Source organism: Sinocyclocheilus grahami, unplaced genomic scaffold (genome assembly GCF_001515645.1).
Source record: "Sinocyclocheilus grahami isolate Dianchi unplaced genomic scaffold, SAMN03320097.WGS_v1.1 scaffold843.1, whole genome shotgun sequence".
Classification (NCBI taxonomy): Eukaryota; Metazoa; Chordata; class Actinopteri; order Cypriniformes; family Cyprinidae; genus Sinocyclocheilus; species Sinocyclocheilus grahami.
Window position 1 is genome coordinate 258,426 of NW_015506022.1, and position 27,822 is coordinate 286,247.

The window sequence follows — 27,822 nt, forward strand, 5'->3', positions numbered from 1 at the left end:
TGAAGGTGTCATGTCAGTCTTATGCACACCCCTTCAAGTAAAGTGTAACCAACACATCTGCTCTGAGCTCGCGACACGCGACAGTTTGAACTTTGATCCGAGCGAATAAATGATCCGTGTGGCATGATTCAAAGTAGTGTTTTGTTCCGCTTTTGGCGCATAAACATTATATCGAACATTTATCGAACTCTTCATATCGTTTGATCGAGGAAAATTATATCGCGATAATTATCGTTTTCGAATTATCGCCCAGCTCTAGGATGGGAGATCAGCTAGACTAGCCAAAGACCTGCCAGGTTAAACCAGTTGCTGGATCTCTCAGCGCTGTTTAGTGCTCACGTGAGCGAGTAAACACATCTGCTCTGAGCTCGCGACACGCAACAGTTTGAACTTTGATCCGAGCTAATAAATGATCCGTGTGGCATGATTCAAAGTAGTGTTTTGTTCCGCTTTTGGCGCATAAACATTATATCGAACATTTATCGAACTCTTCATATCGTTTGATCGAGGAAAATTATATCGCGATAATTATCGTTATCGAATTATCGCCCAGCTCTAGGATGGGAGATCAGCTAGACTAGCCAAAGACCTGCCAGGTTAAACCAGTTAAGTTCATCAGTAAAAGCCAGTGCGGAAAATTATTTACTAAAACCATTACAAATCATTTTCAGTAACTGAAATTAAATCAAATAAATTAGGGACGTAGGAATACACAATACTGATCTCATGATGTGATACTCCAAAATAGTTCAAATGGCATGTTTTTAAATTATTGCTTTTAACACAAATGATAAACCGTTAAGTATTGTTCATTAAAATTAGTGGTGCAACAGATCACAAAACTTACGGTTCGAATCATACTATGTATTTTGAGTCACGGATCAGCAAAAAAAGAAAGAAAGAAATTCATTTATTGCTAAAAGCGTGCTTTATGCACATTTATACCCCAAAAGAAACTACTAACTAATAAAGTCAGTAATAAAGAACAATTACACAAATTACAAGCATAGATGAATACAACTTAAAGTTACAAATAAAGTCAGTAACAGTAGTATTCAGGTGCAGAATTGTAATAATTAAGTGTAAAACAACACAGTAGTGCTCACTGCATACAGGTTAATCTTTGTTAAAGCTGTGGTGTTTGATTAGCAGACAGAAGCAGGTGTTTATAGGCTGCTGTCTCTTTAAGACCAAATGCACAGACCCAATACTGACACGCATCCGGTTTCTTTTCACAGCTGTTTACATTAATGTATAAAATATCAAGAATGTTATTAAATGTGTGACCTTCAGGATTTAGCATAGTTGATGTGCCAAATCTGATACCAAATTAAATATGCCTAAGCTTGCTTTTTGGGTGAACTATACATGACATTGTCACAAAATTAGAAATTTGGCAAATACCTGAAAAAGTAGAGGAAATTAACAGAAACCGGAGTTAGAGTTATCATTTATGCGAAAAACGGAAAAGTTTTGTTAATTAAATTTGGGTAATTGAACTCGGTGTGCTGTTCATGTTTACAGGTGATAAAGTTCACAGTAAAGTTATTGGGCAACGGGCCGCATCTCAGTATTTCAGATGAACAAATCTGTCATATTGCTACTCTAGCATCATTTTTGGAAACGGTGTTCATGCTGCTGACATGTTTATCCACGTTGTGTCCTTTTAAGAGAGACGCTGACTGAGTCTAAACGCTTTGTTTGAGATTCAGTTTTGGTCAGTGAATTCAACCCCTAACGCTGCTGACATGTTTATCCACGTTGTGTGCTTGAAAGAGACGCTGACTGAGTCTAAACGCTTTGTTTGAGATTCAGTTTTGGTCAGTGAATTCAACCCCTAAAAAATATTAATTCCAAAATCATTATGTTGGCAACTGACTGATATTTAAGCTTTTCTTAAGATTTCAATCTTCTCCTAGAGTTTTCCATCTACAACCACCAAACTCATGTCAGACCTTCAGACTGGCCTGACTCGGGTTGCTATATCTTTACGAAATGACTGGACCAAAGTTTTTCGTTAAATGGCCGATCAAAACTATAAAAAATCTTTTTTAACATCATGATAAAATATGTTAGCAACATGCTAGCAGTAGGGCTGTCAAAATGACTGAAAAACTAAATTCGAATTTTCTACTTAAACTAAATTATATTCAAATTTAAAAGGCATAATTTCAATTAAGGGGAAAAAAGCTTTTGGCTTCTCTCCTGAGGCCACAAGAGGGCGCATCGAGCAAAATATTATGCACTTTTCTTCAAAGCGTAATAAAATAACACGACTTTCTTTGGAGAAAAAAGCGCATAATGTTTAAAATTATGTTTATAAACCATATATAATTAATAAAGTTGCTTAAACAATTAGAAAAAAAAACAGCACCATGCATGTGTGTATAGTTTAATACAAAGGACCAAAAACCAATCACAAAAGTAGGCTACTTTCTTCATTTAAAACATGAGATACAGTGGGATGGGGAAAAACCGCCATAAAGTCTTGAGACGTGTTTTTTAAAAGTTGAACTAACATTAATTTTACATGGCTTTCTAAACATGCCGCTCTCTTGTGCGAGACGCGAGTGCAACGCTGAATGATGTCCCTCTAGAAAATGTGATAAATATGCGTTCTGTGTGAACGGCTTGGTTTCAGATTTGATGTAAAACAACATCTTCTCCACACGGATGCTCTCGTTTTCCTCAATATATGAATTAACAATGTAGCAGCATCGCATCTAGTGGGTTCAACTGGATAGGCTAACAAAAGCATTAAAATGCAATGACACTTACATCGTCGTCGCATTTCGTGCGCCACTGATAAGGCTGCCTGACGGCTGACACAAACCTAAAATTCGAATGCAAAAACGTTGTGGATTTTTTATTTAATTCAACGAATATTTGAAATTCGAATGTTATTTTGACAGCCCTAGCTAGCAGTGCATTAAATCTTGTTATCGATGTGTTAAATTATGTTGGCAACATGTTAAAACACTAGCAATGGATTAAAATATATTAGCAAAGTGTTATGGTAGCAGAATGCCAATTTCAGTTAGCAATGTGCTAAAACATGTCGGCAGAATGTTAATTCTTGTTAGCAACTTGCTTAAACATTTTAGCAGTGTGCTAGAACATGTTAATAACATGTTATTGACTTTGCATGAAATCTTTTAACTTCAAGCTTTTCAAAGTTATTTCCAACTTTCCAACAAGGCTTTGTCAAGCCAACACCAAAGTTTGTTTGCAAAGTTAGTTTACTCAACTAGTTGTGTTTGCTGTTTCAGCTGAATATTTTCGGTTGCCGAAATTTCATTGCATCACTACTTTAGTCGTAGGTTAGAAAGTAACATCCTAGAAACCTCATACCAAAAACACCTTAGCAACACCCAGGAAACACACTTAAGATATTTTTCGCTTCAGGACACCGAAGTGTTGTCTGAGGTTTAGACGGTTTATTCCCAAACAGCTCAGGGCTACAGGGGCTCATTAGGACCCTTTTGATGCCCCAAGGCACTTTGGCGCTAATTATGAGTCTTAGACCGTCTGTCTCTACTGATCCAGTGTTCATGCCAAAAAACATGTCACACTGACAGAAGGTCCTAATCAAACTTGCATTGCCCTGAGTGTGTGTGTGTTACTCATTCATCCTCCCCTTGCTGTGCCCTAGTTTAGTTGGAGGGCTTATTCAAATGATGTCCTATATTTGGGCAAACTTTGTTCATCCGTGTTAAAAAGAAACGGAAAGTGGCACTGTCTGTCACTCACCTCAGGTTTTACAAAACTACAAACATCAGAAACGCATAACACACTTCCCTGAGAATGACTAATGGACTTTCAGATTCTAGTGACTTCCTGATATCAACAGGCTTTTTAATCACAAATTATGACATATTGACTTTCTTAACAAATGACCTGCATCTTACTGTGTGCAATTTATCAGTTCATGGAATTTTAATCAGAATATTATTTTTTGTAATCTTTCTTCGAAATGTAATAAAATGTAATGTAAATGTAATAATGAAACAACATTTCTTGTGATGTAACCAAAAGCACGAGGGTGTGGCAAAAAATATTAACCAATGAAATCACAATGCAGTCAAATCCTGATTTTAGTTTCATTGAGATGTTTTTGTTAATATTTTAATGTGTTTTTGTTTTAAGATTTTCTGCTTTCGTGTTAATTTGAAAGTTTTGGTAAATTTGTTCTGTGTTTTTGGCATTTTCATGTTTTTGTTGTCTTTTAATATGTCTATATAGTTTATTTATTTATTTATTTTGAAAAATGAAATTAGCTGAAATAAAATAAGTTTTTTTTATTTCAAGTTGTTGTTGTTTATCAATTTTTTTTATGGTTTTAGTTTTAGCTTAACTATAAATAACCCTGGTCTCACCCAACATTATTTACAGTTGAATATTCTGTTTCACAAATATGTCTCATTTATGAAAGGTGAATTTGTTGCAAATGCTTTTTCACATATTAGTAAAAAATTACTATGTTACTATTTATTTTTTTGTACAATTTTCTTTTTTTTTAGTCTTTATTCTGTCATCATTAACTCACCCTCATGTTGTTCCAAAGCCAATGTAGGTTCTTTTTCGGAAGAAGATATTTTAAAGAACATCGACTTATATTGTACGGACAAAAAACAGTTGTGTTCTTGATTAATGTAATTTATGCTTAATGTTTTTTAGATGATTTTTAAGAAAATATTACATTTAACACTAAAAATGTCATATGGTATAACCATCAAATATAGAATAATTCATAGAATTACTTAAATAAACTATATATATATATATATATTGTTTTTTTTTTTTTGAGGGGGGCATAAAGTAAAAAATGTCAGTGTGGTACAACTATCCTAATATAATAATGGAGAAAAAAGCCTCATTAAAAGAATACTTTTTTTTATTATGGTAGTTTGGCATATTTTTTATTCATATTTCTTAGAAAAACAAAGCAAAAAAACTACATTGCGTAAAAAAAAAATTTGTCTGTTGTGCTTCAGAATGCAGTGATGCACAAAACCGAGATTGTGCAGCTAGAAGCATCTGGGTTCATGTACTTGCATTTTTCAAGCCTATAGTGAACTTTGCTATTGCCTGTCTAAGTTATCAAAGTATGATTTTCTCAAGGTGGATGATAACACGGGCAAAAATTCCATCGATTTTCATTGAAGTCCATATCTAGGGACCAGAATATTAGAGACTTGAGGGTCGGCTAAGTTTGATTTTTAAGCCTTTCAGTGTAAAAATTTAAATTATGTAGTTATTATTCATAAGTCTTTATTTCTTCTACTGCATTTACCCCAATGTTTTGTTTGGCTTTAAATGATTTGAGGCAGTCGTACACATACGAGTGTCTATTGTGTATGAACTCCCTGCCCTTTGCCTTTAATAGCTCAATCGTGTGTGAGAGCATGTGTCGGGAGTGTGTGTGGAGTTACTCATTAATCGTCCAGCACTCACAGATACATTGTGCTGGACTCTCATAAGTTTCAGTCTCCATAGTACCAAGAAACTTTGTGTTTTCATTAATCATTAACGCTGCAGAGTGCAGACACACCTCTGCTGATCTTGAGCTACGCTTAAAGCCCAGTTGACAACAAATAGATATCTAATAATAAAACCCCACACCCTGGGACTAATATAGTCTGTCTGGTGATGTGCTGTCATGGATGTTCACCACTGTTGTTGTGTCTGAAAGTGAACTCTGTAGTGATTTATGTGGTATGCAGCAGGGTCAATGACAAATAAGTGGGGCTGCAATAAAGAAAATGTTTTTAGACTCTCAATACTATTCATGTAAGAATATACTATATTCATGTTAAGTATTATGTTTTTTTTAAATGTCATACCAATTTCAAGAAAAGTTTAAATTTAGCACTAATAACACCAAAAATGTCATATGGTGTGACCATCAAATATAAAAAAATTCATACACAGAATGACTTTAATAAACTTTTAATGTTTTTTTTTTATTTCTAAATTAAAATTAGTTTACTATTATTTGGAGGCATACTGTTAAAAATCAGGGTGGTGCGACTGTCCTAATATAATAATGAAGAAAAAAGCCTCATTAAAAGAAAGAATTTCTTGAAAATTATGCTAGTTTGCCATTTTTTGTCATTAATATTTCTTAGGGAAAAAATGCTTCACTGTTTGTTATTAATATTCTTTCACTAAATTAAAGTCATGTGGTATGACCAACATGTGGTGGGGGGGGGGAATTTAAATGGGTGTCATGGTTGATAAAGTAAGTTTAAATTCAAATGGATAAAAGTTCGAAATTTTAATTAGTTCGCATTGTGAAATGTCATATGGTGTGACTCCAAAATATTGATTGATTAACTATATTTGTTTAAAAAAAACACATTGAAAAACTGATTTGACTGTTGATTTAGTTGCGTTACAATGCCACAGTCCTCATTTAAGAAGCATGAGGATATTTATGAATTAATTTCATGATATTTGCAATTATATCTTGAAAAATAAATGTAAAACATTTTTAAAAATAAGAATCATTTTTCTATTTACTTAGTTATTTTTAATTAATTGAGATCAGAATATGGTTGAATGTATTTAGATAACCTTACACATTATTAAGTTATTATGCACTATAGCATCATATATGTAAACATATTCATTAAAGGGATAGTTCCCCTAAAATAAACATTATCATAATTTACTCACCCTGATGTTATTTCGAGCTTGTATGACTTTATTTCTTCTGCGGAACACAAAAGGAGATATTTTAAGAAATGTCTGTTTTTTTCATTTCTTTTTTTTAATCTATACAATGAAGGTCAATGACCTCCAAACGTTTGGACCCCATTGACTTCCACAGAAAAAGAAAAGCATACAGGTTTTGAATAGGGATGGGTCACGATTTTCTAATATTCGATTAGTTGATTTAATTATAGAATATCGAATAGGTTGTGCGATTTATTGTCTTAAAAAAATTTCCCATGTTTTCCGTGCTGATGCGGTGGTGACGCGTTCATGTGGCGCAACGCACCTAAAAGCTGTCAAAGACAACAGAAGAACACATTGTCTCACGCGCACACTGTAGACTTGCGTGGCATAAAAAAAGACTTGCGTAGCATATAATGGTTACAGTAACTTGGGACGATGTCAAATAAGAGCGCTGTGAGGACCACAAACACCCCCGCCTGGGTTAAAGGTGTATTCAGAAAGGTGCGAAAAACAAATAGCACGTTCTACGGAGCCACTAAAGAGACATGGTTACAGAGCTTACAGAGTAAGGAGAGATGACTGATAGGATGATGGCGAATGATTTGCAGATCCTGAGCACCACTGACAAACATCTAATCTTTAAAAATGTGTGGTAAGTACTGCCGAGTGCTGCTCTGTACATGTGATCGCGAATCTCGAAAGTGAAAGTAAAAAACAAGCTTGCGTTCATAAGTGATTTCAATGCCCCGCATATTAATAACAACTCCCTGATGCCTGCAGTTTACAGTATACAGTGTAATTACTAGAGCCCGACCGATATGGGTTTTTCGGGGCCGATACCGATATTAGGGAGTAAATAAAGGTCGATATCGATATATCGGCCGATATTCTTTGTGTATATTATAGTACAGTACCAGTCAAAAGTTTGGACACTTTCCCATTCGAGGGTCCAAACATTTGACTGGTATTATATATAGAATAAAGTATATACATAAACAATATATATATATACATAAACACATTTTTTGCAATGATCACTCAAATGTGGTGATCAAACACTTATTATGACGTGACAAAGATATATATACAATATAAATTCACGTCTCGCGCACTTTAATGCCCTTTGTTTGTAACATGTATGTTCCCTTGGAACTGGAATCATGGTGGAATTTCATGTGAAGTCCACTTCGCAGGGCACTTACGGTCGAATAAGACAATGCTTGAATGCGAAAGTGAAAGTGTTGATTGGTGTCACTATCTCGCGAACGCGCCGGCGGATCTCCACCAAATTCGGGGGATCCCTTCAGCTTGAGGAGCCCTCTCGACCCCCACCCCCCGTCCCGCCGGTGGCCCCCCCCCCCCCCCTCCTCCTTACTGAAGGGAAAGTGTTGACTGGTGTCACTATCTCTCGAATGCCACCCTCCGCGCGTCGGTAGCCCCCCGGGATCGCTTGATCGGTCGGCGCCGGACCACGAATTTAACCACCCGTAACTCCCGAACCCCGGGGGCTATCGACGCGGGGGTGGTCTCATTCGAAAGTGGGCCTCTAGACATGCACTCTATTCGCGTTCGAGAGGGTTCCTCGGGCTGAAGGGATCCCCAGAATTTGGTGCGGATCCGTCACGCCGTTACGGAGATATGGCCGTTCAAAGTTTCAGTGGTTTTCCATAGACTTAAGCCTTAAAGCGTTTTATCCAGGTCGCCAGTAGCAAACAATGGAGCATGCTCTGCTGGACAAACTAAGTAATTACACCCTTTCAAGCATTTTATCTGCGTTATATGTTCTGTAAAAAAAAAATACAGATATATCGGCAACAGGCTCATATCGGACAATAATATCGGCACAACGATATATCGGTCGGGCTCTAGTAATTACCCAACGATATAATTGCGACAGAAGATATTGAAGTATATTTTTCTTCACGTCTCGTACCTATTCCCTTTAGGGATTCAGTTTTTCGAAATGGAAATGTCCTAGCCTTATGAGCAGTTGATTTATGCGAATCGATGGACTGTTATGTTAATAAATGCCGTCATTCGGTCATGTTTATTATATTAATATGTTTCAGCATGTTACAATCATATGGCTTGAGTTAAGGTAGCCTATCTACTGAATTAAACAGTTTATCATACAGATTGAAAGAGTGAATCCCGTCTCTCTATGTTTATGGGTGTTTGTGTGTGCTTGCGGGGGAGGGGTGCGATTTGCGAATAATAATTGAATAATACCCAGCGATTTTCAAATATTATTTTTGCTTGGAATGCCCATCCCTAGTTTGGAATGACATTAGGGTGAGTAATTAAGTGAACTATCCTTTTAAGAGTGATAAGAGTTCTTCCAACAAATGTAATTGGATTATTTTATTGATTCGTTTGCTGGTTTTAGTTAAATTGTAGCCTTGTACTAATTGGTTCCCTTGTTTTAGTTAAATCGTGGCCACATTGTACCAATTTGGTGCCCTTGTTTAGTTAAGTCGTGGCCACGTTTTAACTAAAATAAGGGTATAAATTAAAAAGTTGTGGGAATGAATGCTTAATTTGTAGCGATGTTGACTTGTCATTTGCTGGATAAATAAATAACTCCTGTCAAATTAGGCAATAGTAGACACTGACTTGCATTTCTCAGGAGCTGTCTTTTTCTTTGGAAATGCAGTTGTACTGAAACCACAGGACCTCACAGTCAGGAAAAAACATCAACCACCCGAAACCAGCTACATCCAGCCTATGATAATAAAACCAGTGAGGGACGGTAGCTGGATCACATTCAGAGTTAATGTTGTTTTAGACCGTGTTGAAACTTGAACTGAAACCCACAAAATGATCAGTTATCAGATAAAAGCTTGGAGCGCTGCAAGCTTGGCTCTTATTTCAAGTTCCAGAATGCTTTTCATATTTCATAGTTTATCTTCCTTGCAGTTCTGTGTGAGTTTGTTCACTGAATACTAAACAGTGGAATATGAAAGAGCATTCTAGATTTCTTTAGGATAAATTCTCCATGATTCTTGGTCTTGGTGGACGAAAGGGGTATTTACACAACACCGTTTTTAACTAAACACTGAAACGGTTTTATGTCTTTTGGCCGTTCTTTTAGACAACAACAGCATTTCCCTTACGAAAATTAACCAGCGTTTTATTATAGTAAAAGTATAGTAAGAGCTGTAGTTCTACCCCCACAAGATTGCGATACTGTTTGCGAATATTTGTTGGAATTATTGTTTCGTTAAAAACATCGAATTGTTAAACTATGTTGCTAATGAGGGAACTTGCGATCATAGTTGGCTAACAATGCTTTTAGGAAACCCATCCCAGATTGGCTGTTCATTATGGAAGCCCATTTTCGCCACTGAATAAAAAAAAAAAAAAAATTAAATTACGAGTTTACATCTCACAATTCTGACTTTTTTTCTTAGCATTGCATGATATAAACTCACAATTGCAAGTTATAAAGTCCAATTCTGAGGGGGACAAAAGACTATGTTCTCAGAATTGTGAGCTTATATCTCATAATTCTGACTTTATTTCTCGCAATTGCAAGTTTATATCCCACTATTCTGACTTTATAACTCGCAATTGAGTTTATATCTCACGATTCTGGCTTTATTTTTCAGAATTACAGCTTTTTTTTTCCTCAGAATTGTGTGATATAAACTCGCAATTGCGAGAAATAAAGTAATTGTTGCAAGATAAAAACTCTCAATTCTGACTTTTTCTTGCAATTGTGAGTTTATATCACGCAATACTGACTTTATAACTTGCGACTGCGAGTTTATTTGTCAATTCTGAGAAAAAAAGTCACAATTGTGAGATGTAAACTCGCAATTGCGAGAAATAAAGTCAGAAGTGTGAGATATAAACTTTTTTTTTTAATTCAATGGCGGAAACGGGCTTCCACAGTTCAGCTTTGCAGACTAGTACACAAGACAAAAAATCGGTGAAAGTGACAAAGTAAACAAAATGCGTAGCGTTGCTTTGTTTATGGTTTGTATATTCGCAGTCCTAGCACTTACGGTTTCCTTTTTTTAGAGTGACGCATACAAACTACTGCCACCTACTGGTATTAAGAGTAATTTCCTCTCAAGCAGGTGCAGAACATGCATACGTCATTGACTGTTGTCTTTGTGTTGTGTTCAAACATAACCAGTTGGCTGAGATGTAGTTGACATGAAGCGACACCACAGACAGCTTTCTTCACCGCTAGTTTGGTTTGCTGTATCTGGTCCTTAATATGGATGAATAACTACAGAAAAAGCACCAAAGTACGGAAGTTCTAAGCGGCCATGCATTATTATTTTTTCCTTCTTGTTGGCCGCTTAGAACTTCCGTACCAAAGTGCACCAGCTTGTAATAATTTGCAGGCTTTAGTTGAAATGTAAATTTGAGAGAGTGAGACTTTGGACTTCTTATATGCTAATTTCAACAAAGCACCACTGACAAACATTATGTCCTACGAATCCTTTCCTAAACATACATTAACCCTTTAGGCGCCAGGGTTTTTTGGAAAAAATGCTGGATTTTGGCATCAAGATTTCAAAAGCTTGTGGCTTGAAAGGGCTTAAGGCCTGAAGAGGATCTTTGTCGTGTCTATAATAGAAATCGGTGAATCTGTATGCAGTGGGAGGTTTGTCTGTATTGATGGCGCTGCTGGTTTCTCTTCAGGTGTGGCGAGAGGTTGAAGAGGAGTGAAGGAATGACTGAATATAAGCTGGTGGTGGTGGGCGCTGGAGGCGTGGGCAAGAGCGCTCTCACCATCCAACTCATCCAGAACCACTTTGTGGATGAATACGACCCCACTATAGAGGTAACACTTGTGTGTGTGTGTGTGTGTGTGTGCATTGAGTGATCTTATCCAGTAATATATACGTATCAGCTATATATAAAATATCATCAGGGCATTGTGGTTGATATCAATAACTGTACTTTTTGTGTTTTTACCCTATCAGCTGCAGCTGTTAGACAGTTATAACTGATTTATTTGCCAATTTCTATTTCTATTTGACATTAATTTTATAATTCATGAAATTAGGAAATTAGGAACTGTAACAACATCATACAATAGTATAGTGCTCTGTCATATATCATTATAAAGGTCAGCAGTGCTGTTGCAGATAGTTACAGTATTTTGTCCATGCAATAGGAGTTATGACCCAATGTTGTTTTGACCCCATGTTCTATGAAATATCTTTTTATTGTAGCTGCATTATTGTATTAGATTTTTAGCTACACATTGTGTCGTCATCGTCTTTTTTCCATTTCATGATGGATGGCAGTCAGTGTTAAGGTGCAATACTGCCACCTACTGTGTTGGAGTGTCAACCAGTTACTGGCACTGGATTATTGCGGATAATCATACGATTGTTTTTGTATGTGCAATATTAACATCAATATTTCACTTTTTAAATATCATGGTTATCGTCATTGTGACGTCCCTAATCCACGGTATATCAGGCTTTCTCGTAGGGCTGTAAAAATTCGGTAACTCTTTACAAATAGGGTTTCATACATTACCATTACTTAATTACATTAATTAACACAAACTAACAACGAATACCACTAATCTTAATTTTAACTTTTTCAACAGTTATCAAATATCTGTTTATATTATTTAATGAACCTGAGCTAATATGAACTAACAATGAACAGCTGTATTTGTTTTAACTAACATTAACAAAGAATTTAATTTATAAATACTGTAAAAAAAAAAAAGAAAAAAGATTTCTCATTGATCTTAATGTTAAAAAAATAGCTGAATATTTAGTAAATTGAGTACATTTTCAGCAGCTTTTCATTTTTAGGTGAACTATCCCTTTATGTGAGTTAACTCATAGGGCTGGGTATCGATTCAGATGTCCCGATTCGATTCGCAAGCTTTCAATTCGATTCCCGATTTTTTGATTACATTCAGTGAATATAGTTTTTAATACAAATGCTAAAAATGAACAGTAAACATCAGATTACAAATGGTGAAGTAATAAAAAGAAATTAAGAACCACAGGCCTGTATTTTAAACCTATTCTTTTTTTGTAGCGGGTCCTTTTTTAAACGATAATAGGGCCCTATAAAATGTTCTTAATTTTTCTGGTAATCAGATGAAGGCATAAAACATTAATTTAATTTATCCTAATCAAATGAAAATTAAACCCTTTTATTTTTTGGCAAACAAAGTGCTGCACAACAGAGGTTTAGTGTTAAAATTAAAAAGAAAACAGATGTGATAATTCCTTTAAAAATAAAGATTTATTAATATTTATTAGCAGTAGTAGCATTGAGTCTTCAGACTGCTAAATAGTAATATATTCTGACAGTTTCTTAACGTTAAACTAAACTTTTATTTTGGCGGGTTGCCGTGAAGAACTTGCAGCTGCTGTGTATGTGATATGACGGTAGATTTCTCAAATTAAACAGTAAAATGCTAATGAAGTGACTCTCAGAGCAGCTGGAGATGACATTCGTGTTCATATCGTCATATAGAGAGACGGCAGAAGCTGAAAACACCGCGAGCGTCATCTGCACTTTAGTATGTGTGTAGTAAACAAAACAGTGCGCCATCCGCCATTCATTCATTGCGGAAATTATGGCGCCTTATGCGTGATCAAATGTTTGTGCAGATTTATAGTATTACTATAGTATTTCACCTGAGCATTGCGAATGACGCGTATGGCCATGACAAGCGCTAAATGAATGACAGGCTTTCTGATGTAACATCGCGCAAGGTAAATAAGGGTGATATCTAGTGAAGAAGACTAATGAAAAATTCACATTAATCAGATCTTGTTTTAAATGTGTGCTGAAATAAATACCGGAAAAGATCGATTCGCGGCTTTTGAGAATCGATATCGAATAGACGTCATTTAAAAAAAAAAACGATTAATCGAAAAATCGATTCATAAAGTTAAAAATGAAAATTCTGTCATTAATTACTCACCCTCATGTCGTTCCAAACCCGAAAGACCTTTGTTCATCTTCGGAACACAATTTAAGATATTTTTGATGAAGTCCAAGAGCTCTCTGATCCTCCCATACACCGCAAGGATCCAGTGCCATTTTGGAGAGTATCCACTGAACGTAAACGACGCATGCATCGTATGTACGTTGTTAACGCTTTCATCTGAACGAAAACATCGTATCTGCGTACATACGATGCATACTCTCCAAAATGGCGCTATAGGGCGCAACAAATTGTTGTTATTTTTGTTTTCTTTGTGCACAAAACGTATTCTCGTAGCTTCGTAAAATTACAGTTGATCCACTGATGTCACATGGATTCTTTTATTGATCCCCTTGCTACGTTTCTGAGCCTCCTCGAGTAAGGATCCTTGCTGTCTATGGGAGGGTCAGAGAGCTCTCGGATTTCATCAAAAATATCTTAATTTGTGTTCCGAAGATGAACGAAGGTCTTAATTTTAATTCTGGGGTGAACTAACCCTTTAACTAATGGAACCTTTTGTTCGATTTTATTCTGGTACATCCTTAGCTTTCTTGTACTCTACGTTATGCTTTACTAAACTGACCAGTGGTCCGTCTCTTCACTATCTCACAACATCACTGGGCAATGAATAAACTCCAGCCCCACCATTCACTGATTCTGTCTGTGTTTCTCCGCACACTCAGTGTCAAATAAACCGCAGGAGTTTCCCCTCGGCCTGCGTTTGCTCTCAGCGTGAGGGATGTGTGTGTGTGTGTACGTGCTTCTACACGTCCCTCGCTTTCTCTGTCCTCTTTTCCCGCCACGCCCGTCTCTGGACAAACAATGTCCTTTTTATGGCTCAATCGCTGTGCGCTAACACACATGTGTCTGACAGGACACAACTCAACCATCTCCACTGTCTGTTTACTGTTTCAGTCCCTGTCGCTTTGTCCTCAAAGTCCTTAATTTGTCACATAAAAAAAAAGAAAGACGTTTTAAAGACATCAAATCATGTCCATGTGTGTGAAATAGCTGAAGCTAATTGGCTACTGAGTAAGAAATAAACAAGAAATGGTGAATGAGTTTGAGTTTGGTGTTGATTTGTCTGCAGGACTCCTACAGGAAGCAGGTGGTGATTGATGGGGAGACGTGTCTCCTGGACATCTTGGACACTGCAGGTCAGGAGGAGTACAGCGCCATGAGGGATCAGTACATGAGGACAGGAGAGGGCTTCCTCTGTGTCTTTGCCATCAATAACACCAAGTCCTTTGAGGACATTCATCAGTACAGGTGTGTGTTTGAAAATCAGCTGTCGGGCTGAAACGCTTTGTCTCTGTTTGGAATTTGTCCTCAAAATATCTCTTCAATATCCTTTGCATTTCTTCAGTTTTATCTCGAAGCAAGAAAATGGATATCAGAATAAAGTTTGGTTGAAAAAACATTATAATTTTTTTTGCAGTGGTAACTTTAAGACTTCTATATGCAAGTAACTTCTGTTATGATTGACCTTTTTTCAATTACAAGGGCAAATGTCATTGTGTTTTGGTTGTGATCATGTTTGAAAATGCGGTTTATAAGCGCAGTCACATTAGCAAAATTTCAGCTAATTTTTTGTAAGCAAAACAGGTCCATTGCTTTTGGCTAGCAATGTTTGAAGCACAGGTCACAGCATTCATATTTAATTCAAATTAATTTCATATGAAATTCCTAATTGCATAGTTTTATATAGCCTCCTGACTACCAGGAAAAAAGTTTTGTGAATTTAGTTTTTTGTTAACGTCGTTACATTGTTTAGAGCATAAGTAAAAAAAAATATATATATATATATTAAAATTATATTTTATTCATATGTTGTGCCAAGTCCTCTGTAGAGAAAAGTCCTGGGGGTTTTTTTTTTATAAAAAGACATGAATAAACATGAAAAGGCAAAAACAGTGGGATTTTTGTTTTAATCACAAATCAATTTTAATTTTTTATACCAAACTTTATATAAAGATAATTCTCAACTATGTTATGAAAGATATAACAGAATGATTTGATATACAATTTTTCTTTAGCCAAAATGTGTGTAAAATGACCATAAATGGGATTTCCAAGTATAAACAATGTATCTATAAACTGTATCTAATTTGCATATTAATGTGTTTTTGGGGCAAAAAAAAAAAAGTGTAATAACGGGAGTAATAATTGGCAAGATTTTCATAATAATACGTAATATTTCATAGAAATTTTGAAATATCATTTCTTTCTCTATTAATTTGTTGTGTCTCCCAAAATGTGTAATAAACATGCTTTAAGTCCTGGTGTCCTCTACAGTGGACATCTGTGAAGCTGATGTCCAGTTTCATAACAGAAAGTCATATTTATGATTTGAAACCCCATAACATTTTCCTGAGATGTTGATTTATGAAAATTAGTCAGATTTAAATGATCATTACAAAATATTATCATATTTCCATAAGAGTGTTACACTTGATCACTAAATTAATGTCAGCCATGTTTAAAGACCAAGGAGAGGGAGTGGTGAGGGTGAAACATCCAATCATCTGGTGTCTCTGGAAAGCCCTGAATGTGCTCTGTACAGGACATCCAGACATACAGCTGTGGCATGTGAGGTCTCAGAGAAATCACTAAAAACGAATGTCCTCTACAGAGGACAAACTAGTCAGGAGGATAGAGATTACTGGATTTCGCACTTGTAAATTCACTGAAATTTTCATTTATTTACACAGTACATTAAAATTATTTATCTCATTTAAAAAAAAATCTCATTATCCATGATGCAACCTGTCAAGAATAAGTTCAGGTTGTATTTCACGCCAAAATCAAAAGACAAAAATAAGAAATTATATTTTTAAAGAAACTGAAGAATATTTTTTAGACCATTATGATTTGTCACATTATTTTCATGACATGAAACACCAATTTTTATTACCATAATGCACAAAATCTCTTTCTCATTACTGCACTCTGAACAAAAGTAATGATATATTAGTTAAAAAGTAAAGTATTCATGCATCACGGAAGTATTTGTTGTACTGCTTTGAATTAATTTAGAAAAATGCATTTTGTATAATTAATGCATTTTTTTGCATATATATATATATATATAAATACATTTTAAAAACATTTATATTATTTATTTATTATATATTTATTTTATATACGTATATGATTTAAATTATAATTAAAGTTGAGAGAAGAGATGTCATTGCAAAGAAAATTATTTTGATTAAAGATTACAAGGGCACATGAATTAAAAAAATAATAGTGTGCATGAAAACATTGTTTATAATAAACAATATACCATAAAATTAAGAATATTAATTTTTAATTTCTTGGTGACTTTAACGCTATCTGTCTGTCTGTCTTTCTGTCCTTCTTTCTTTCTTTCTTTCTTTCTTTCTCTCTCTCTCTTTCTTTCTCTCTCTCGCTCTCTCTCTCTCTCTCTCTCTCTCTCTCTCTCTCTCTCTCTCTCTCTCTCTCTCTCTCTCTCTCTCTCTCTCTCTCTCTCTCTCTCTCTCTCTCTCTCTCTCTCTCTCTCTCTCTCTCTCTCTCTCTCTCTCTCTCTCTCTCTCTCTCTCTCTCTTTCTTTCTTTCTTTCTTTCTTTCTCTCTTTCTCTCTCTCTTTCTTTCTTTCTTTCTCTCTTTCTTCCTTTCTTTCTTTCTTTCTCTCTTTCTTTCTCTCTTTCTTTCTTTCTCTCTCTCGCTCTCTCTCTCTCTCTCGGTGCATGCTGGGGGTGTTTGGGGTGCGTGTGAGGGTGCTAACGGGGAGAGGACGGGTGTTTTGGGGTTTTTTCAGCCTATATATCTACGTATATCTACCTATTTTTTTCGTTTTTCTAATCATTTGAATGATTATTTTCTTTCAAAAATAACATTAGATTTTTTTTGTGAGTGTTTTGGAACTTTTCAGGCGGCATTGGGATGGCGTCTACCCCCGCGGGGGTGGCGTCACCTGTGTCGCTCCGCCATGGAGTCAGGTGTGTAGCGGCGCAGGGAGTCACTGTTGAAGATGTGCTGCTAGCGATCGGAGAAAAAGTTGGATATGAAAACATTACTTCGGCATCCAGGATGAATAAATCAGTAGTGGTGTTTGTTGAGAAAGAGGATATAGTTAACCGGTTGGTAAGCGACAGAATTGTGGTAAGTGGTGATTTTCTTATAATTTCACCGCTTGTTACTCCAACGACTAGAGTTACGATATCCAATGTGCCTCCTTTTATTCGGAATGATGAAATTGAGAAGGCTTTAACGCGATATGGTAAATTGGCTAGTGAGATTAAGATGATTCCACTGGGGTGTAAAAATGCAGCTCTGAAACATGTTATGTCTTTTCGGCGACAGGTGTTTATGTTCTTAAAGGAATCAGAGTTGGACATTTCGTTCAGAGTGTTGCATGAAGGGAAAGCGTATGTTATTTACGCGAACATTGGAAGCATGAAGTGTTTTGAGTGCGGGGACATCGGGCACAAAAGGCACGCATGCTCGCATAAGGCCCAGGTTAGTGAAGTGGAAGTTAGGCCTAGTACTTCTGCTACTGGTGAGAGTAGTAAGTCAACGTCTGAGCATGTGCAGCCTCAAGCTCCATCACAGAGAAACACGGATAGTGATGGATTGATGGAAAGTCAGACTGAGGATGTTAATGAAATGGTTGATTCTGGTAGAAATCACTTTGTTTCTGAAGTAGATGGTAATAGTGTAAAGAATGATGATGCAGCTACGGTTAGTGTTGAAAGGGTTTCTAATGATAATTCTGAAATGTCTAATTCTGCTGAAATGTGTACTGAGGTCGATCTGGAAATGAGAGATGATGATACGTTCTCTGAGATATCGGACATTGGATCACAGTGTGGAAGTGTGGAAGATGTATATACATTGCAAGATATAAATGACTTTCTAGATGCAACCTTCGGTAGAAATATTGAAGTTAAAGATTTCTTTCCAGATGTAGATAAATTCATTTATACAGTAAAATTGTTGCAGAGAAATGTCAGCTATGAGGCTTTAAGCAAACAGAAAAGGTTTAGACTGAAGAAGATGTTAACAAAACTAAGAAAGGACAAAGCAACTGTCTCACAAAACAAATCAAATGTTTAAATCACATGGGGTTAAGATCTTGTTCTGCCTTTCTTTTCTTTTTCTGTCCTCTCTATATTTTTTCCTTTTCATGGAGCTGTTGAGGGTGGGCTCTTTAAATATAAATGGGGGTAGAGATGGAAATAAATTGGCAATGGTATCAGAGTTATTTAGTATTAAAAAGATAAATGTAGCATTTTTACAAGAAACACATACTAATTTAGACAATGAATCTGAATGGATTAGATGGTGGGAGGGGAAAAGTGTTTTAAGTCATGGGACAAACACAAGTGCTGGCATAGCCATTTTGTTTTCTAAAGAAATGAATGTAAATATTTTAGTTGTAGAAGAAATCGTAAAAGGAAGAATATTGCTGTTAAAGGTGGAATATGAGGGATCTGCGTTTGTATTGATAAATGTTTGTGCACCAAATAATGGACCGGAGCGTGTGAAGTATTTTTTAAAGTTAAGGAATGCTATTCTGAAAATTGATGATAATGTTTGCACTATTATTGGAGGGGATTGGAATTGCACTGTTGATTTTATTATTGATAGAAATGGAGAAGAACCCCATCATGGATCCAGTTGTGTATTGTCAAATATTTTAAAAGAGTTCGAATTAATAGATATTTGGAGAAGAAGAAATATAGGAATTAAACAATATACCTGGCTTAAAGTCTTTAATAGTGTGGTTAGTGGAGCTAGATTAGATAGATTTTATATACGTAAAGAATGGAATAATAAAATTACTGATGTTTCTATTTTACCTGTTGGGTTTTCTGATCATCATTTGCTATTGTTTGGTTTGAATATGAAAAGAACGTCAAAGCCAAATTATTTTTGGCATTTTAATATCAAACTATTGCAGGATGCTTTATTTTGTGAACATTTTAAATTATTTTGGAATAACTGGAAGTTAAGAAAAGATTCTTTTGAAAATTTGTGTATGTGGTGGGAGGTTGGTAAAGCAAATATAAGAATCTTTTGTCAAAATTATAGTTCACATTCTACTTCTGTGGTGAAAACAGCTATACAAAAACTTCAAAGAGATATACAAGCTTTGGAGAATATGCTTGTGAATAATAACAATGATGGAAATGTTCAAAATGAATGTCTGGAAAAAAAGAAGGAACTTGGCTCATTATTACAAGAACAAGTGAAAGGAGCGTTAATAAGAGCAAGGATTTGTTCCATTAAAGACATGGATGCTCCTTCTTCATATTTCTTTAATCTTGAAAGGAAAAGTGTCCAGCAAAAGCAAATGTATCATCTTCGCCGGCCTGATGGAGTCATAACATCTGACCCAGTGGAAATAAAGAAACTGGCAGTTAGTTTTTATACAGACTTGTATGGTGCCGAGTATTGTGATCCGGAATGTGCTTCTGATTTGCTGAGTGATCTACCGAAGCTGACAAATGAACAGAAAAATTCTTTAGATCAACGGATTACATTTCAGGAGATTACTGAAGCAATGAGACAGTTATCAAATGGCCGTTCTCCAGGAATTGATGGACTACCAGCAGAGTTTTATCAGTCATTCTGGAATGTACTTGGAAATGACTTGTATGAAGTATTATTAGAGAGTATGAAGAACAAGCTACTTCCTATAAGTTGTCGAAGGGCAGTCCTTTCTTTGCTCCCTAAAAAGGGGGATTTATGCCTTCTAAAGAACTGGAGACCTGTTTCTTTACTGTGTATGGACTATAAAATACTTTCAAAATGTTTAGCAAATAGGCTGAAACATACTTTGGAATTATTGGTTCATAGAGATCAAACATATTGTATCCCTAATAGGTCAATTGTGGACAATCTTTTTTTGTTAAGAGATGTAATTGATTTTAATCAATTTAATAATGTTGACCTGGGTGTGCTTTCGTTAGATCAAGAGAAAGCTTTCGATAGGGTCAATCATACATATCTTTTGGAGGTTTTAAGGAATTTTGGGTTTGGAAAAGATTTTATATCATACGTTCAACTGCTGTATTCTGAAGTTTTTGTGATTGTGAAAGCTGGTGGAGGGTTGAGTGCACCAGTACCTGTATTAAAAGGAATTAGGCAAGGCTGTCCACTTTCGGGACAATTATATAGCCTTGTTATTGAGCCATTGTTGTGCAGACTAAGAAGGAATCTTAGTGGAATTTATCTTCCTGATGTAAATAATATGTACAGAATATCGATATCAGCTTATGCTGATGATGTTACTGCTTTTATTTCTGATCAAAATGATGTTAATATTTTAATAGAAGCTATTGGACAATATGAGAAAGCATCATCAGCAAGGGTAAACTGGGGAAAAAGTGAGGGACTTATTATTGGTCAGTGGAAAAGTGGGCAAGGACCTCCAAAATTACCAGGTGGATTGTTGTGGGCAAGAGATGGATTAAAAATGTTAGGTGTTTTTTTTAGGAAATACACAATTTCAGAATAAAAATTGGGAGGGAATGCTGGAAAAGGTGTCTGCCAGATTGCTCAAATGGAAATCGCTGTTACCGCTAATGTCATACAGAGGAAGAGTTCTGGTTGTAAATAACTTGGCTGCCTCAACTTTGTGGCATAAACTTATTGTAATGGAGCCACCTGAAGAATTGATTTGTAAAATACAGAAGACATTTGTGGATTTTTTTTGGAGTGGAGAACACTGGATTCGTGCAGCTGCACTCTACCTTCCCCTTTGTGAGGGAGGTCAAGGTCTGGTGGATGTGCGGAGTAGGATCTGCGCTTTCAGAATACAAGCAGCACAGAGATTCCTGTATCATAAAAACTTGGCTTGGGCTCAGACTGCAAAAATGATTCTACAAAAAGCAGGTGGTCTTAAGTTGGATAGACATCTGTTTTTAATGGAACCTGTCCGAGGTTACATCTTTTTATCGGTCAATGTTGCACTCTTGGAGGACTGTTTTTAAAGTGGAAAGAGATGTTGACGAACCCGGGAGATGGATACAGGAGGAACCGTTGTTTTTTAACCCAGTGGTCCAGACAAGACTTTTGTCATCTGCAAGTGTGTGTGCATGTTTACAAAGACATGGTATTGTGAAGCTGGGACAACTTTTAAAAAAAGACCAATGGGAATCAGTGGAAACTCTGAAAGAAGTAACAGGCTTAAAGTCCTCGCGCTTGACTGAAAAGCTGGTGGAAGAAATTATAAATGCATTACCAAGTGGCTATAGGAAAAATATGGGACAAGGATTTCTATCAGATATGAGAAGTGAACTGGACTTTCCAAAAATAAGAGTTGCTGCTGTCGTCCACGAAAAGCAAGAGGATGAACCAGCAGGTTCAATTTTATCTTTTGGAACTCCAAGGTTGGACTCGTTTGAAATCACATCAAAGAAAGCCATATATAATGCTACAGTCAAGGTTTTGCATCAAGATTCGCTTAAAGGACAAAAGATCTCAAAGTGGCCAGATTTGTTGAAGCCAGAACTTCTAGTGAGAGACAGGTGGAGAACCCTGTATAAACCACCAGTGGAGAAGCGGACAGCGGATCTACAATGGAGGATTATTCACGGGGCAATCGCAACAGACAAACATGTGGCGCACCTGAACCCAGCGGTAGGGGTGGGATGTAGGTTTTGTGGAAAGGAAGAGAATTTGGAGCATTTGTTTTTAAAATGTAAAAGATCGGAAGGTCTTTTTGACGTTCTTAATAGATTGTTTCAAGCTTTTGGTGAAGATTTCTCAGAACAAGTTTTTATAGGTGGTGTGAAATAGAATTTTTTAGAAAGAAGGAAGATGTGTCTGTTAAATTATTTACTAGGTACTGCGAAACTGGCAATATGGAAAACCAGAAAAAACCAAGGGTTACAGTTTAATAGTACTAACACTGAAGTGATGTTCATGAAATTAGTAGCTGGTAGACTAAAAATAGAATTTGCATACTATAGTCTTGTAAATAATGAGATGGTTTTCAATGATATGTGGTGTGTTAATGATGTTTTGTGTATGGTTAATGATGGACATTTGGGTTTGAATTTTTAAATCTTATATTTATTATGTGAGTTGTTAATGTGAAGATTGTTATGAGATGTTTTTCAAATAAAGTTCTGTAAACCTCTCTCTCTCTTTCTTTCTCTCTCTCTTTCTTTTTCTTTCTTTCTTTCTCTCTCTCTCTCTTTCTTTCTCTCTCTCTTTCTTTTTCTTTCTTTCTCTCTTTCTCTCTCTCTCTTTCTTTCTCTCTTTCTCTCTCTCTCTCTTTCTTTCTGTCTCTCTCTCTTTTTCTCTTTCTTTCTTTCTCTCTCTCTTTCTTTCTTTCTTTCTCTCTCTCTCTCTCTCCCTCTCTTTCTTTCTTTCTTCCTTTCTTCCTTCCTACCTTCTCATTTTGGTCTGAAATATGACCTGGAATAATTTAAGTTACTAAGGCCAAGAGCCAAAGCTGATGTGTTAAACTGCAAATTACACAAAGAAGTGTATGTTATGTGAAGTGTTATGTGAGCACATCAACCCTGTGACCCCTGAAATCATGTTAGCATTGATTCTGATTCAGATCCTTAAATTGCATCTTTGCCTGGGCATCCGTCGCAAAATATTCAGTATTTGTGCTTGAGAGGACAGCAGAAAGTGAGATGGAGTATGATGGTGCAGTGCCAGTGAAATCGATCCCAACTCAATTAGACTGAGAGAGAGAGAGAGAGCGCTTTCAAGGACATGAAAGATAACTGGATTACATCAATCTGTTTGTGGGTAATGGGGTCTAGATAATGTATTTTAATACATGAAGTACAGTACAACATGGGGAATAGTAGTGCACTGTTTAATATCAGACGCAGATGGCAGTTGATAATCAGTTTGCATTATATATACACTATCAGTCAAAAGATTTTTAAATGTTTTTGAAAAAAGTCTCTTATGCTCATTATTAATGAGCACCAATAATAAGCAGCAAATCAATATGTTAGAATGAAGGATCATGTGACACTGAAGACTGGAGTTTTGTGTGCTGTGTGTTTTGTTGCTTTAAATGCTTGAGCTCTTTAAAGCCGGATGGATTCTGATTGGCTGTCATTGTTTTTATCATTTTTATCAACTGGGGAAAAAAACACTTTTAATGTGATTTTAACGGTATCTCTCCTCTGTGTCATTATCAGTATAGTTTTTGTGTGGATTTCCCAATCCTCAAAGAGCGCTTATAGTTATCATTGTTGTCTTTGGTGAGAACGGACATTTAGTTTACTAGAGCTGTCATATTGAACTTCGTACAGCACTGGTTGTGTTTGAGCGTGACGCTTTGTGTTGCTCTCAGGGAACAGATCAAACGGGTGAAGGACTCGGATGACGTGCCCATGGTGCTGGTGGGTAACAAGTGCGACCTCCCGGCCCGGACGGTGGACACACGGCAAGCGCAGGAGCTCGCACGCAGCTACGGGATCCCCTTCATCGAGACCTCAGCCAAAACACGACAGGTCAGTCCGTTTCTGACAGGCATTTAAAGAATCATAGATTTCATTGAGCTATTTTTTTATTTACTTGCAGCAAAACTAGTGAGACTGTGTCTGGTGTCGAAATTTCCTAAAGTATAGTCATCTGAGTAAACTGTCCAAAATTACTGACCCACCTACAACACAGTATTTCTGACTCGGGTTATTTCAAATCTTTTTCTGTTCTTTGTTTTTGCTTTGTTTTGTTGTTTTTTTTTAGCTTTTCTTTGTTTGTTTGTTTTAGTTTTTAAGTACACACACACACACACACACACAGAGGGTGTGTTGTATAGCGCTGCAGGGAATGACTCACTGCCGCTTTGTGTTACTCAGACCTTAATCGCGTCTGGTTTGTTACTGATTTGTGATGTGTGTGAGTTTCCCGAATCTCTCGATAGCACCAGCATTGGTTGGCGTTTCTCCTGGTGTGTGTGCAGGGTGTGGAGGACGCGTTTTACACGCTGGTGCGAGAGATCCGTCAGCACAAGATGAGGAAGCTGAACCCTCCGGATGAGAGCGGACAGGACTGCATGAGCTGCCGCTGCGTCGTGTCGTGATCCAGGTGCCAAAACAGCCAGACTGACGAGACACCGCTAACACAATGACATAGCACACTGGAAACGAGTCCAAATAAACCACAAATCAACACTAACAATCACAGAATTGCTGAGAAAGAATTGTGAGAGAGAAATATTACATTTATTTATTTATTAGTGGTGTTTGTTTGCTAAAGCAAGCATCACTGTTACTCTTATTGTCACTTTTTAGTAAAAAATATTTTATAAATGTACATGATGGGATTTATGAACACCGCCATTCAAAAGTACAATTATTTTAAATGTTTTTTTAAAGTATCTTCTGCTCACTAAGGCTGTATTTATTTGATCAAAAATACAGTGAAAACTGTAATATTCTGAAATATTATTGCAATTTTAAAAAGGCTGTTTTCTACATGAATGTATGTTAAAAAGTTATTTATTCCTGTGATGCAAAGCTGAATTTTCAGCATCATTGCTGATTTGATTTGTTTTCAAGAAACATTTCTGCTTATTATTTGATAAATAGAAAGAACAAAAGAACAGCTTTTATTTAAAAACTAAAATTTAACATTATAAATGTCTGTACGGTAATTTTTGATAAATTTAATGCACTCTTGCTGAAGAACTTGATACTTTTATTAAAAATAAAAAAAATTCTACTCACCAGAAACTTTTTAACAGTAGTGTAATTCACCTCAAGAAGTCTATACATTTTTAAATATATATGTAATTTTTAAAATATCAATGTTATTGTATTTATGTGTTTACTTATTTAAAATTCATTATTCTTAACAATAATAATCATTATTATTATTATTCGTAGTATTATTGTGTAGTCACTTGAAAAAAACTTCTTTAGCTGATAACATGACTGTATAATAAAAAATAATACATTAATTTAGCATCCATTGTTTTCTTAAAACTTAAAAAAACTGTTTCACAAAATTGTGAAATATGAATTATGTTATAATTATTATTATTTTTGGCATATCATATGTGATATTTACTGTTTATTTATATAAATAAAAACGATTTATATAGAGACTTTTATAATGACCAACACAAATTGGGTTTTTATTACTGTAATATATGCATATTATTGAATTTTAAAGTTTATACATTATAATTGTATTTGTTGTACTGTACTGGCTTTAATTTATTAATAAAAATAGATATTGATTTTTGTAAACTTCAGTAAATAATTCTGTAAAAATGTATTGCAATACTGGAAAGAAAAATAAAACGAAAAAGTAAAACAGTCAGACACATTATGGTATTTTTGTCATTACATTAATGAGAATTGACAGCAAAATGACCAATTTTATTGGTACAAAAAAAGCAAAGCATGATTTTTCTGTTGATTTTGCAGTGAAATATGACGCAGATCTTGACCTTCCTGTTTTCTGGTCCTCAGCTGATGGGAGAAGTTTACCCATGGTTCTGTGCGGCAGACTGGACCAGAGAGGGAAGACGTGGCGTCTCATCTGAAAGCACGCCAGGCCTCCTGCGTAACGAACATTAGCGACAGGACCGGTGACCTCTCTGGACTGATAAACACCACTAATGACTGACTCCTTTCTTCTCTTCATTTGTGGCCCCAGTCTGCTAACGCTGGGCGCCTCTGGATTTCTGCTGAATTATTGTTCTTGAAGTCTCGACACTGGTCTGAAACGGACTCGGCACGTCACATGACCTCAGCGTCTCACACAAACCTTCCTCCGCTCCGACGGACCGACTGGACACTAGTGACCTCATCCCTCGACCCCCGTCCCGCCGCACCTCATGGAAAGCATATATATATATACACATATATGTATATATGTATGTGTGTGTTCTTGTCTGTCGAAAAGAGCGGAAACTCTTGTTTTTTGCTTGACGTGCAGGTTGTTTTAACATAATGTTTGTGGAGATCTAACGGGAGCATTAGTTCTGTGTGCTGGTAAATGTGTGTGTTACGAACGAGCGTTTCCATTAGAGAATTAAACAGGCCGACTGAATTTTCCAAAATAAAAACTCACGAGTTGTTTGAAGAAGCTTGTGTTTGTTTTGAAATTCTGTCTGTAGAAATCTTATGATATTTAAAAGATGGTTCCTAACAGTTACCTCAATAAACGTAAAAAAAAAAAAAAACTTTACAATGTAGAAACTAGTGCTGTCAAACGATTAATCGCGATTAATCGCATCCAAACCGCATTTTTGTTTACATAATGCATATGTGTTTATTTATTATGTATATATAAATACACACGCTTACAGTATATATTTTATATATATTATTTACATTTATGTTTATATTACACATTTTATATTATATATAAATATATTTAAAGCTGCAGTCCGTAAGTTTTGCCTCTTTGTCGCCATCTCCGTTTGAAAAGCTGGAATTGCAGCTGTGTGCTGAATTATCTAGCTTGCGTGGGTTGTGCTCCGGTGCGGCTCTGGCGCAGATGAATCTAATGTTTTGAGGAGTATGTGTGTGTGGCAGTCAGTCACCGCACCAGTGTGGATATTTACTGTACTTCGCAATCACAGATTCTAGCCTACGTCTTGGAATATGACCCAAATAAGAATTTTCACTGTATATTGCCATCTGAACGAGTAAGTAACGAGTCTGCCACGTTTGTTCTGACCAACTGAGGAAAACAGCATTACCATAAATCTCGCTACCAATGGTGATTAAATCTAAAGATCGGTTAATTAGCTCATATCACATCAAACCGTTCAGATTATTATTATTGTTATACTTTATTCTCAGATGATTAATGTTAACAACATCAGCATTGGTGACTATGAGTATAGTGTGTATTTGTGAGTAGATTTCAATTTCTGCACAGTCTAATCTAATTGTCATACTCTCATATGAAGAAATTCGTTTAACCCAAAAAGCTAATTATACTCCCTTCAAACTGGTTTTCTTTAAAATACAAATCTTTGTAATCCCAGGCTATCTGTGATCAGAAGCACATTTATAACTGGAATATAATTTAATTTCATTCACGTGTGTTTCATAAACACATAATCCTTTCTGGATTACAATCCGCCATCAAAATGATACATTTAATTATTCTGGCTGCTGTGAGAAAAGGATTGGTCACCTGCAGGATCCTCATATGCGATAGCCTAGCAGCCGGGACAACTTCTTTATGTTTACAGACGTGACGTAATGACGCAGTGGCATGCTCGAATTTCCCGCGAAAACCTACCT

At 36.0% G+C, this 27,822-nt stretch overlaps 1 protein-coding gene across 3 annotated transcripts in view; it reads left to right on the forward strand.

The window, feature by feature from the left end:
* The window catches only part of LOC107562835 (GTPase HRas-like), a 33,255-nt gene extending 6,598 nt beyond the window's left edge, over window positions 1-26,657 (forward strand). The window contains exons 2-6 of one of the 3 annotated variants that reach the window (XM_016247577.1): window positions 11,338-11,479; window positions 14,697-14,875; window positions 23,904-24,063; window positions 24,516-24,640; window positions 26,032-26,654. In XM_016247577.1, the coding sequence (XP_016103063.1) occupies window positions 11,369-11,479; window positions 14,697-14,875; window positions 23,904-24,063; window positions 24,516-24,635 (570 nt within the window). In that variant the 5' untranslated portion in view covers window positions 11,338-11,368 and the 3' untranslated portion in view covers window positions 24,636-24,640; window positions 26,032-26,654. Of the gene's footprint in view, window positions 1-11,337; window positions 11,480-14,696; window positions 14,876-23,903; window positions 24,064-24,515; window positions 24,641-25,986 lie in introns of all 3 variants that reach the window. The other 2 variants (XM_016247576.1, XM_016247575.1) reach the window with 2 other exon arrangements.
* The last annotated feature ends 1,165 nt before the right edge of the window (window positions 26,658-27,822 follow it).